Below are 11,124 nucleotides of genomic sequence, written 5' to 3' on the forward strand. Positions count from 1 at the left end.
GTGACTCTCGGGTGACAGAGGACAGATGCCTGGTTCGAGAGGAAAGCGGGATGTGGGTAGAGATCAGCTGGCCGCCCAAGGAGCCCTTCTGGAAGGACAAGCAAGGCCCCCCGGGCCGGTTGGGCCTGGGGGAAGCCCAGAGATCATCATCCTGTCCCCCATGCCACCTGGAAGCGGCGTTGTGCTTTTCACTGCCTGCAATTTGGGTTGCAAAATCGAATCCCTCCTGGAGTTCCTTTTCTCTCCATTACCTGCTTTTCTTTAGAAAATTCCTTTTTTTTTTTTTTTTTTGAAACTCCACAAAATGATCAATTGTCAGGCTCATTTGGAAAACTAAATTGGAAGATTGGGGCGGGGGTGGGGGGCATGTATGAGGGAGATTTGCAAGCAGAAGGGTAGAGCCCTCCAAACACTAGGATGCATTTTAAAGCAATAATAATTGACCTAGAGGGGTTCAAAGGGCACAAAATCCTTGTTATAAAATAAACAAATATAGGGATGTGATGCACGACATGAGGACCCTAGTTGACACTGCTGCACATGTATTTGAAAATTGCTGAGGGAGTAGATCCTGAGAGTTCTCATCGCAAGGAAAAAGACCACATTTTCCTTTGTCTTTTTTTGTACCTATATGAGATAATCTCACCGCGGTCATCATTTCATAAAACATGTAAGTCAAATCCTTAACGTTGCACATCTGAAGCTTACACAGTGCTGGATGGCAAAAACATCTCCGTAAAACCGGGAGAAGAAAAAAAAACCAGTGCCAACAGACAAAGAAAAATACAGAGCAAAAGATTGAAAACACAAGCCTGACTATATAGATACAACTTAATACGTAATAAAGAAAGCTTCCCACACATGTTGGCCAGGTCTTAGTTTCTTTCAGGGAGATCTAATCTCTGGGGCAGCTCTAGAACCTTCTGCAGTGCTGAAAGTGTGCTCATCTGTGTTGTCCAAGTAGCCACATGTGGTGCCTGGCCACAGCATTGGACAGCACAGATGAGCACACTTTCAGCACTGCAGAAGGTTCTAGGGCTGCCCCAGAGATTAGATCTCCCTGAAAGAAACTAAGGCCTGGCCAACATGTGTGGGAAGCTTTCTTTATTACGTATTAGGGGCTACTAAGCCATTGCAATGTGGCTGGTGGGACCGAGAAACTGAAATTTTAATCCTACTCTATTTTATTTACCTTTAAATTTGCCACAGGTGCTTTGTGGCTACTGCACTAGACACTGTGATTCTAAAGCCAAGCAGCGCAGCCCTCAGATATTTGTCTTTGTTTGCCCAGAAAACAGCTTTTATAATGGTGACCACCCTCTTCTACATTCTACTTAATCTCCAGGAGACGTTCCAGGAGATTTTTCTTTTTATCTGGAACCGCTCAAAGCTTCTTTGTGACTAAGGTGTCTCGGGCAAAGATACTTTCCTGACTTTCCTCCTCTTTACATTTTTGGACAGAGGTCAGCAAACTTTTCCTGTAGAGGGTCAGATAGCCAATCTTTTCAGCTTTGCAGACCGGGTGGTCTCTGTCACAACTATTCAGCTCTGTGGATGTAGCTGAAAAACAACCACGGAGGATATGTGGTTGAGTGCCAATAAAGCTTTATTTTTTTTTAAGATTTTATTTATTTATTCAACAGACACAGAGACAGAGAGAGACAGAGACACAGGCAGAGGGAGAAGCAGGCTCCATGCAGGGAGCCCGATGTGGGACTCGATCCCAGGACTCCAGGATCACACCCTGAGCTGAAGGCAGGCGCTAAACTGCTGAGCCACCCGGCCTGCCCTCAATAAAGCTTTATGTACAAAAACAGGCAATGGGCCAGATTTGCCCCATAGGCTATAGTTTGCTGATCGTTGCTCTAGGATTTATGAGCTAAAATGTCATAGTTTTTGGTTGTATCTGAAACTTGGTGTTGTAGTAAATCAGGAATGTGGAATTACATTTGCCGATTGTAGGCCAAACTACTAATTGTGAGCTTGGGGTTATTTTGGGGACAGAGAGGGTGCTCCGGAGGTAGGAGGAAAGAATACCCAGAAACATGGAAAAACTGGTCCCACCTAGCGTCAGAGGAGGTTTGCCCCGAGGCAGGCTCTAGACTGTGCCACAGAGGCTGCTCCCAACACCATGAGACACACTAGAGGAAAAAAAATCCCCAACATCTTGTGGGCTTCTATCCTCTCTATGCTTTTTCAGGGTCCCCAGATTCCACCCTTTTGAAGTAGATGGGATGGAGAAGCTAGGGGAAGGTCCAGAACAAACTTTAAGATTCCCTTGGGCTTCTATGCTCTGTTCCCCAGCTCACCTGCTACTCTCATTTGGCTACTAATGTCTGGATCCCAGCTAGCTCAGTAGAAAATGAGTACTGTGATCGATTAGCAATGTCTGCCATGGGCAGACAATGGAGAGTAGGTACTAGCAGCAATGCCTCCCACATCCCTCCACTGATGGGTTTGGCTAGTGAGTAGGAGCCATATATGGGGGCTGGAATGAGAAGTAAACACCAACCCATCCCTCTCAAGAGACTCACAACAAAAGCTGGCCCTATGGATGTTTTCCGACACCGGTCGAGCTCCTCCAAGCAGAGTTCTGTGGTCATGTGGTCAGTGGCCTCAGTGTTCCGAATACCCCACCTCAGGTCAACAACCTGGAGATTACAAGCGTGGATTTGTGAGGGAGGTGGCACAATGGGTGTTTTTTTTTTTTTTTCAATTCCCTTTGACAAAGGCATAAAGTTTCCTTCAGTAATTTTTGACAGTCTCTTCCCAAAGGGGGGAATGTGCAAATTAAAAGAACTTGAATGAAGCCCATATCCCCAGGATAGTCATGAGAAAAATATCAGACAGACCCAGGTCAGGGGCATCCTGCACGATGGCCACTCAGTCCTCTCCAAGACTGCTAAGGTCATGAGCAATAAGGAAAGACTGTCTCAGACCAGAGGGGCCCCACCGGGTCACCTGGATAGGGTCCTCGACCAGAGAGAGGACACATATGGGAGAACTGGTGACATCTGAATGACACCAGGAGGCTGGTTCATAGCATTGTACCAATGCCCATTTCTTAGTTATGACAAATGTGTCCTGATGATGTAAGATGTTCATAATTGGGGGAAAGTGGGTGCAGGTGTATGAGAACTCTGGACTGTAGGCCACTTCTACGTAAACCTAAATCCAAAATAAAAAGTTAACTTAAAAACAGCATATCAAAAAAAATTTTTTTTAAAAACTTGCCCATTTTCGAACTGCTTCTTTCTAAGTGAGGACATGTCCACACTTGTTCTCAGAGCTTTCTTTTGCAAAGGAGGGTGTTTAGTTTGGCCAAAATCACACTTGGCAGTCTCCTTGGCAACCGCACGCTTGCGGTCCACTTTTGCCTGCTTGCCTGAGGGGGGCCAGCAGAATGGCTCGATTCAGGTAGCAAAGCTGACCGGGCAAAAGGCTGGGAAAAGGAGGCAGGCAGGGGAGCCTCGGATGGGACTCGGAATGTCCCTCCCTCCCTCAATTCTTTTGCTCAGAGGGAAAGACACAGAAATTCCTAATGAGGTGGAATATGGGGATAAAAGCACCCTACTACTGAGTGTGGCTGAATGGAGAGGGAGAAAGGGTCAGCCACTGGGCTCAGGCAAGAGCTTTGGCTCTGCGGGCCGCTGCCTCCGATCTGTGGATGGAGGATGTTGGCGGTGTTTGCCGCATTGCACCTGTGTGGACATTAAAAGCACAAGCATCACTTCTCAGCACGTATGTTTTCCTTTTTAGCACCTCTGCCACTGAGCCGTGTCTCGTGATCAATGGCAGGCAGAGTCGAATTCCCAGAACTGCTTCTTTCTTAGTAATATAGAAACCATTGTGCATCTTAGCATCAAGGGAGCCTTTGATGGGGCGGATCGCTGTCATAAATGTCAAGGAGTCAGGGTCAGTTGAAGCCAACAGTCCAAAGATGCTTCATTGGTTTCCGCATCAGAACATGCAGGGAGCAACACCCTACCCCACACTCGATTCATAGGGGACTCTGACTGGGGACTGCAGTGACTGTGCCCGGCAGGTACACCATTAGTGCTCCCGAAAAAGGCACATCTCCCTTCATATACACCCCAAACACCCCCATAGTCCTCCTAGACTCCCCCTGAAGCTGCCCCTGTGCAGGGAGGGCCTGGTGGGCAGGACAAACCAACAACACAAGGCAGGAAAGTGACATGCCCAAGGAGCAGGGTCCCCAGGCAGCCACCCGTAGCACTGCCACACCTCCTGGGCTAACAGCGGTGGCCATGGTCATCATCCCTCCCCCTGTCTTTTTAGAGGACTTTCATCTCCATCGGCACGTCACCAGTGCAGAGCCTCTTGGAGCAAAGGGTCCTATGTGACAGCGGGGGTGGCACACCCTTGGTCCCTAATTTTGGGGCAATGGACAATGAGCCAGGGAGGAAGCTATTACCTCGAACATCAGGCCGTTCTTTTGGCAGAAGGTCTGCACTTCGGGAAAGGCAGTGCTCTGCAGAGCTTCTCTCTCTGCATCCATATCTGCAAGTATGAGCACAGAGGATGTTAGCTGGAAGAACCTAGAACTCTTCCCCCCCCCCCTCCGCCCCCCAGCTCTGCTTTTAGCCTCTTTTGTCCTCACTAAGGCTGGGGCCCTGCAGGGGCAAATGAAAAGATCCAAAAGACATGAAGTAAACTAGAGAGGGACTTTCCTGTTGTTAGTGCTGAAACTCCCACATCCCAGGAAATCCCTCAGTCCAAGCTAACCAGCATGGTTGGTCACCCTAGCTTAGGGTTGCCACATAAAGTGCAGGATGCCCAGCTGAATTTGCACTTCAGAGAAGCAATGAAAAACTCGATAGCATAAGTGTGTCCTGTCCCAAGCACCATTTGGACACATGCGCACATCTGATCAGCCCAGCTGGATCGCATTTCAGATAAACAACAAATAATCTGTTAGGGTGAGTATATCCCATGTCAGGTACTATTTGGGAAATACCTATACTAAAGGATTATTCATTGTTTATCTGAAATGCAAATTTAACTGGTGTCCTGGTTTTGCTGTTCCAGTTTTTTGCTTTTGCTAAATCTGGCAGCCCGACCGAGGGCTCTAAGACCTTCTGTAGCACTGACTTCACTGCAGTGGCCTAGTGCCAAGTGCCAAGCTATCTTTGGTTTCCCCCTCTGTAAAATGGGGGTGATACTTCTACTTTGCAGGGCTGCAAGCACCCCAAAGTCAATTGCCTCTGCTTGCCTTGGTCATGGCTAATTTCTCAGCACTCAACACAAGTGCTCAATATGCATTGGTTGAGCCACTGAATCTTACAAGTAAAAGCACCTAGGGTGAGACAGATGTAGAAGAAACGTTTGTCTTCTGCACCTGGTGAGGGGGAGGTCATCAGAATGTTCAGGGAGGGAATCCCAAAGCTGTTGGCATGAAGAAGCCACCCCAGCCCTGGGATGGGAGCTGACCTGGGTGCCAAACTTGGATCTGCCTTCTATCCCATGCCCTTCCCATTCCCATCTAATGCATTCCAAGGGTCATTTACATCCGCCTATAAAGTATTTATTAGAAAGTTGCTTTATGCTCAGAACCCTGCTAACCATCGGGGGCACAGAGGCCAACAAGACGTAATGTAGATGACACAGTGTGCTGGAGCTGGCCCCTACTGGCTTGGGAGAGCCGAGCTCTCAATCGTCAGGAATTTTGTGAGCCAGTTGTTAACATAGCCATGATGAACAATGAAATGATCTGAACTTACAATGGAAAAGGCAAAGATGGCAAATACTCAGAACGCATCACTTCCTAATTATTTTATGGCATTTGACTGTGAGCTCTGTTCTGCAGTTCGGTCCTGGCTGCTGATTTTGTATCAGGGAAATACTAGAGACATTTGAATTACCATACATCTCTGCCTGCCTGCGAAGTCAGAAAAGTCAGATCGGCAGCTCGAAATTGACCCTGGCGGAGGGATTTACACCACAGAAATTGGCAGGTGGTACGGATCAGGTGTTTGGGTTTTTTTTTGTTTTGTTTTGTTTCATTTGGATTTGGGGGGAGTGAGCTGTTAAACATTTGCCAGTACTCTACTGTATACATGATCCTTGCCCCCACAGGGCTTGCAGCCTGCTCAGAAGAACCAGACATTGAGTAAATATATAAACGCCTACCGTTTATGGGGCCTGGGGTTTCAAGGGTCCCACGACCTGCTGGAGCCCAGTGTGACTACAACACGGGAGTGAGGGGAGGACCTTATGAGATCAAGATGCAAGGTGAAGAGGGTCAGGTCATGCAAGGGCTGGTGGCTGGGTGGGGGGAGCAAGGGGGAAATGGTTCTCATACTTTTTAAGCCTGTAGTGTAGCGCATTCATCATAAATGTTAGTTGCTATATGATTTGCCACTCACGGCTTTCAGACTGGCTTATGGAGGAGGAAACACAGGGTCTGGGAGGCTCCCCTTCACCAGTTCCCACTGGCCAGGCTGCATTCTTATCCAGGTCTCCTAGGGGACCCTATGAGCCATGCCCTGGCCACCTCACCCCTCCCCGAGAGTACCTGCTTGCCTCTGACCCCCCAGCCCTACCCTGCCCCTTACCCGAGACCGTGGAGCTGATGAAGATGGCCACACTTCTGGAAAGAGGCGCTGGGAGGGGGGCTGTCTGACCCTGGAGAAGCCGCCGGCGGGTGCCCGGGCTGAGGGGGCCCACACTCATGCTGCCTGTCCACCCGGATGACCCTTCCCCAGGATGGGGCCTGGGACTCAGAGACCTCAGGTCAGAGCACAGGTGGCCTTCCTGGGAGGGCAGCGAGGCAGAGCCTTCCGGAGTGGGGTGTCCATCTCACCCCCACAGTGCTCTGCAGTCTCCGCTTCCTCCAGCGCCCCTGGGGAGCGCTGCTCTGCGTGGTCTGCAAGCACTAATGGGAGGACTTTGGACAGCAGCCTCCCAGCCAAGGCCCCTGGATGTTGGTTCTTCCAGGCACTGGAGCCTTTTGCCCCTCAACCAGCCAGCTCCTCACCCCAAGAGCTCAGCAGTCACCACGGCAACTATGGTTTCCTGGAGCCCAGCTTTGGGGCCTGGGGACCAGCCAGCCTCTGGAACACCTAGGTCCCCTGGGGATCTGTGAAAGCCGAGCTGGGGCCCAGGTGTGCAGAGGGAAGCTGTCAGATGCTGGGAGTTGTGCCAGTCCTAGCAGGGCAGGCCAGAAACACTTAGTGGAATCCCCACCTCGTGCTGCGCTCACTGCCCCCTCCAAAGAGATCCAGGCACTGGATGCACAGTACGAACCAGCAGCTCTCAACTGGGGGAATATTCTGTTTCCCAGGGGACTCTTGTAACGTCTGGAGACATTTTGGTTGTCACGACTGGGGGAGGGAGAGCTGCTGGCATCTAGTGGGTAGAGCTCAGGGATGCTGCTCAACACCCTGCGACGCACAGGACAGCCTGGCCAGAGAGAATTATCCGTCCCCAAATGTCAGCAGTGCTGAGAAACTGAGAAACCAGCTTTAAATCCACTCTAGTCAGATCTCCTTGCCTGGAGGAGGCATGGAGCCTGAGGCCAGCTCCCTGGATAAGAAGGGAGATTAGCAAATCTCCAGGGGCAGTTCAGGACCTACCCATATCAAACTGAGCTGTGCTTTTTGAAATAATCAAAAAACACCACTTGCAACAACATGAAAAGACCTGGAGGGCATTATGCTAGGTGGAATAATCCAGGTGGAGAAAGACAAATACTGTAAGATCTTATTTATACGTGGAAGCTAAAAAAAGCCAAACTCACAGAAACAGAAAGTAGAGTGATGGTTACTGGGAAATGGGGGTTGGGAGCTGGGGAGATGTTAGTCAGAGGTTACAAGCTTCCAGTTAAAAGATGAATGAGACCGGCATAGGGATTTAATGCACAGCCTGGGGATCAGAGTTAATAATACTGTATTATATATTTGAAAGTTGCTAGCTTTTCGGATCTTAAAGGTTCTCTCACCACGAAAAAGAAATAGTGATTATATGCGTGTTGGAGGTGTCAGCTAATGCCACCGCAGTAACCACCGTGCGAGATAGAAATGCATCAAATCGACGTGTTGGGTACCTTAAACACACAACGTTGTACGCCGATTATCCGTCAGTAGAGTGAGGGGAGAAAAATTAACCCAAAACACGGCCTCTATGACCAGGGAAGACCTTCTCATTATTTGACTTTACTGAACATGCCCTGGTGATCTGGGTCCTGCCCACCCACCTCGCAGTAGTAACAAACCGCAGACAGAAGGAAAGCATACCTGGGTGTCCATGGGCCTGGTTGGAGCGCTGGCTTGTCCATTGCTGTCCTGAAGGAGTTAAGCAAGTGGCCTCTCTCCTGGGACATGAGTCACATCATCTGTGAGATACGCGAGTAAGAACCACTCACTCAAGGGTGGGCTAGGACCAGGAGAGGAAGGCACATCCCTCAGGATCAGCACATAAGGAAGCACGATGTGCCCGAAAACCAGAATGGATGCCAAACATAGCCACAGTGAACCCAGTGTGAGCAAGCCATTTGGGAGCTGGCGTGTCACGTCCCCACTTTATATACAGGCACTTGAGAAATGGTGATATCGGTTCAATCAAAGAGCCGGAGCTTTTCTTACACCTTTTCCTTCCCTGCCTTGTCCACCCAGGAAAAGAGTCTGCCTCGCAGGGGTCCTCAAGATCGCCCCCAGGTCACAGAATTCGGAAAAGCTATTTTCATGGTTATAGTTCATTACAGTGAAAGGACGTGGATGAAGGTCAGCCAAGGACAGCAACGTGCAGAGCAGTGTCCAGGAGACACGGGGCTTAGGCTGCCGATTGTCCCTTCCCAATGGAGTCGTGCGAGCAGCCCTGAATTTTCACGGCAACAATGTGTGACAACCTGCTTGGAGGATTGCCAACCGGGGAAGCTCACTCGAGCCTTGGCATCCAAGTATTTCCTGGGCATTGGTCACACAGACATACGTGGCAGACTTCAGAGTCCAGCCTCTCTAGAGTTGATACCACATGGCCCAAGGTCCCCACCAGAAATCACATTGTTAGCATAGACTCTTGGGGCATTTTCCAAGGCCCCTAGGTATACACACTCTTATCAGACAAGACATTCCAAGACCTTAGAGGGCACATCCTAGGAGCCAGTCAAGGGCCAAACCTTTCATGTGCAGGGTGGGGACAACCTAGGCCTGCTAACTTAACCTTTCCTGCACAGACCTGAAAAATATCGTAACAGAATTGACTGTCACCGTTTTACAGATGAGGAAAACTGAGGATCAGAGTGAGAACCTTTTCATTCGCCTTGAAGGGTAGGGTTGTGGAGTGAGTGCTGGTCTGGCCCCTTCTCCCACAGGGGACATCCCCTCCCCTCGAGCCAGCTTGCTCATCCAGCCACCTGCCCATGATTCACCCAGACCCTCTGATTTAGCTGCACCTTGTAACCTCACCTAGGCCCCAGCTCTGGACTCCACAGTCAGTCTAGGCCTTTCCCTATCACCTCTTCACCAATCTCATGACCTTGAATTGGTCTCCCCTCAAATCTCTATTTCTTTCTCCATTTATCTCAGTTCCAAACAGGCCTGTTGGACTCTACCCAACTCTGGCACATGGTCATGTTCCCTTGCCTACCACCTCTTGACTTCATGGGAGGATGGGAAAACTTTGACCTTGATGCTCACACTAGGCTTTCTTTCTATTCATGTAACCCAGACTTTTCCAGTATCAGCACTACTGGCATCTGGGGCCAGGTCATTCTTTGCAGTGGGGGCCATCTTGTGCATTGTAGGATGTTGAGGAGCATCTGGCCTTGACTCACTGGATGCCAGTAGCAGGGCTCCCCACCTCCACCAAAGCTGTGACGATTAAAAATATCTCCAAGGGGTGTCTGGGTGGCTTAGTCAGTTAAGCATCTGCCTTCAGCTCAGGCCTTGATCCTGGGGTCCTGGAATCAAGCCCTGCATGGGGCTCCCTGCTCAGCAGAGAGCCTGCTCCTCCCTCTCCCACTCCCCCTGCTTGTGCTCTCTCTCTGTATGTCAAAGAAATAAATAAAGTCTTTAAAAAAAAATCTCTGGACATTGCCAGTGTCTACTAGGGGCACAGTCACGCTTGGTTGAGAACCCTGGCCTAAGACAACTAGCTAATTACAGCTTCAGGGCCTCATGCTGCACCTGAATTCCCCATCCTGAATCCATTCATGTCATCCACACCTCAGCTTAAATGCCACTTCCTCAGAGGCTCTCCCTGACCACCCCATTGCTCAGTGACCACTCCCCCAGTCCCTCCCAATGCTATCACCCTATTTTAATTCTCTGCATGGTACTCACCACCAGCTGGTATGTTTCTTCTTGCTTCTTTACTGCTTGTCTCACCACAAGAACATGAGTTCCGTGAGTACAAGGACTCTGTCCACCAAGGTCAGCATGCTTGGCACATAGTAGGTGCTCACTAAATAACTGTCACATCAGTGGGCTCAACCACAACTGTCCATCTTCCTTGACTCCTATTTATCACTACAGGCAACTGAGCAAGACTGGATTTCCCCAGGAAGGACAGAAGTCCCTTGCAGTGCTTGCCTTCTGGTTTTCCTTGGGAGCTCTGGCCTCAATCTCACTCCTGCTGGTGGTGGAAGAGCCAACTTAAAATCCTCTGGGGAAGTAGGCTGGAGAAGAAAGTTTTCTGGCCGCAGCACTGCCCGGAAGCCAGGCCCCCGGCAATCCTAGTAACTTTTGTCTTAGGTACTTCCCAGGTCTCTCCCTGCCAATTCACCCAGCAACTGGGATAATGAAAGAAATTGTGTGGCTCTCAGGCCCTGGCTTATTAGCTGGGCACTTAGCCAGACTTGATGGTTAACCGTTGTGTGTCGGGCTAATATGCTCATCACAGAAGAGGCCATTTGTTAAGGGCCCATGAGGTGCCAGCTGGTTGGCATTCCACATGGGCAGTGTGCCCAAGAGGCGGGTATTATGATTCTCCCCCACTGATGAAAAAAAACGAGATCCAGATAGATGAAGCCCCTTGCATGGGCCACTTGGCTTCTCCGGGCTTAAGTTTGCTTTATGATCTCCAGAGTCAGGGAGACAATGAAATTTGCTTATAAGATGAGCCTAACATCATGCTTGGGGCATGTGAAGGGCACATGAAATGTAG

General features: G+C 49.7%; 1 protein-coding gene across 9 annotated transcripts in view; it reads right to left on the bottom strand.

Annotated features, from left to right (window-relative positions):
- NWD1 (NACHT and WD repeat domain containing 1) overlaps nucleotides 1-10,781 on the bottom strand; it is a 65,648-nt gene extending 54,867 nt beyond the window's left edge. The window contains exons 1-5 of one of the 9 annotated variants that reach the window (XM_072721295.1): nucleotides 10,302-10,686; nucleotides 8,256-8,353; nucleotides 7,961-8,065; nucleotides 4,436-4,521; nucleotides 2,535-2,651 (exon numbers count right to left, since the gene is read on the bottom strand). In XM_072721295.1, the coding sequence (XP_072577396.1) occupies nucleotides 2,535-2,651; nucleotides 4,436-4,519 (201 nt within the window). In that variant the 5' untranslated portion in view covers nucleotides 4,520-4,521; nucleotides 7,961-8,065; nucleotides 8,256-8,353; nucleotides 10,302-10,686. Of the gene's footprint in view, nucleotides 1-2,534; nucleotides 2,652-4,435; nucleotides 4,522-6,575; nucleotides 6,984-7,960; nucleotides 8,066-8,255; nucleotides 8,395-10,301 lie in introns of those variants that run through there. The other 8 variants (XM_072721296.1, XM_072721298.1, XM_025989701.2 and 5 more) reach the window with 8 other exon arrangements.
- Between the last annotated feature and the right edge of the window lie 343 nt (nucleotides 10,782-11,124).

Source organism: Vulpes vulpes, chromosome 9, assembly GCF_048418805.1.
Source record: "Vulpes vulpes isolate BD-2025 chromosome 9, VulVul3, whole genome shotgun sequence".
Lineage (NCBI taxonomy): Eukaryota > Metazoa > Chordata > Mammalia > Carnivora > Canidae > Vulpes > Vulpes vulpes.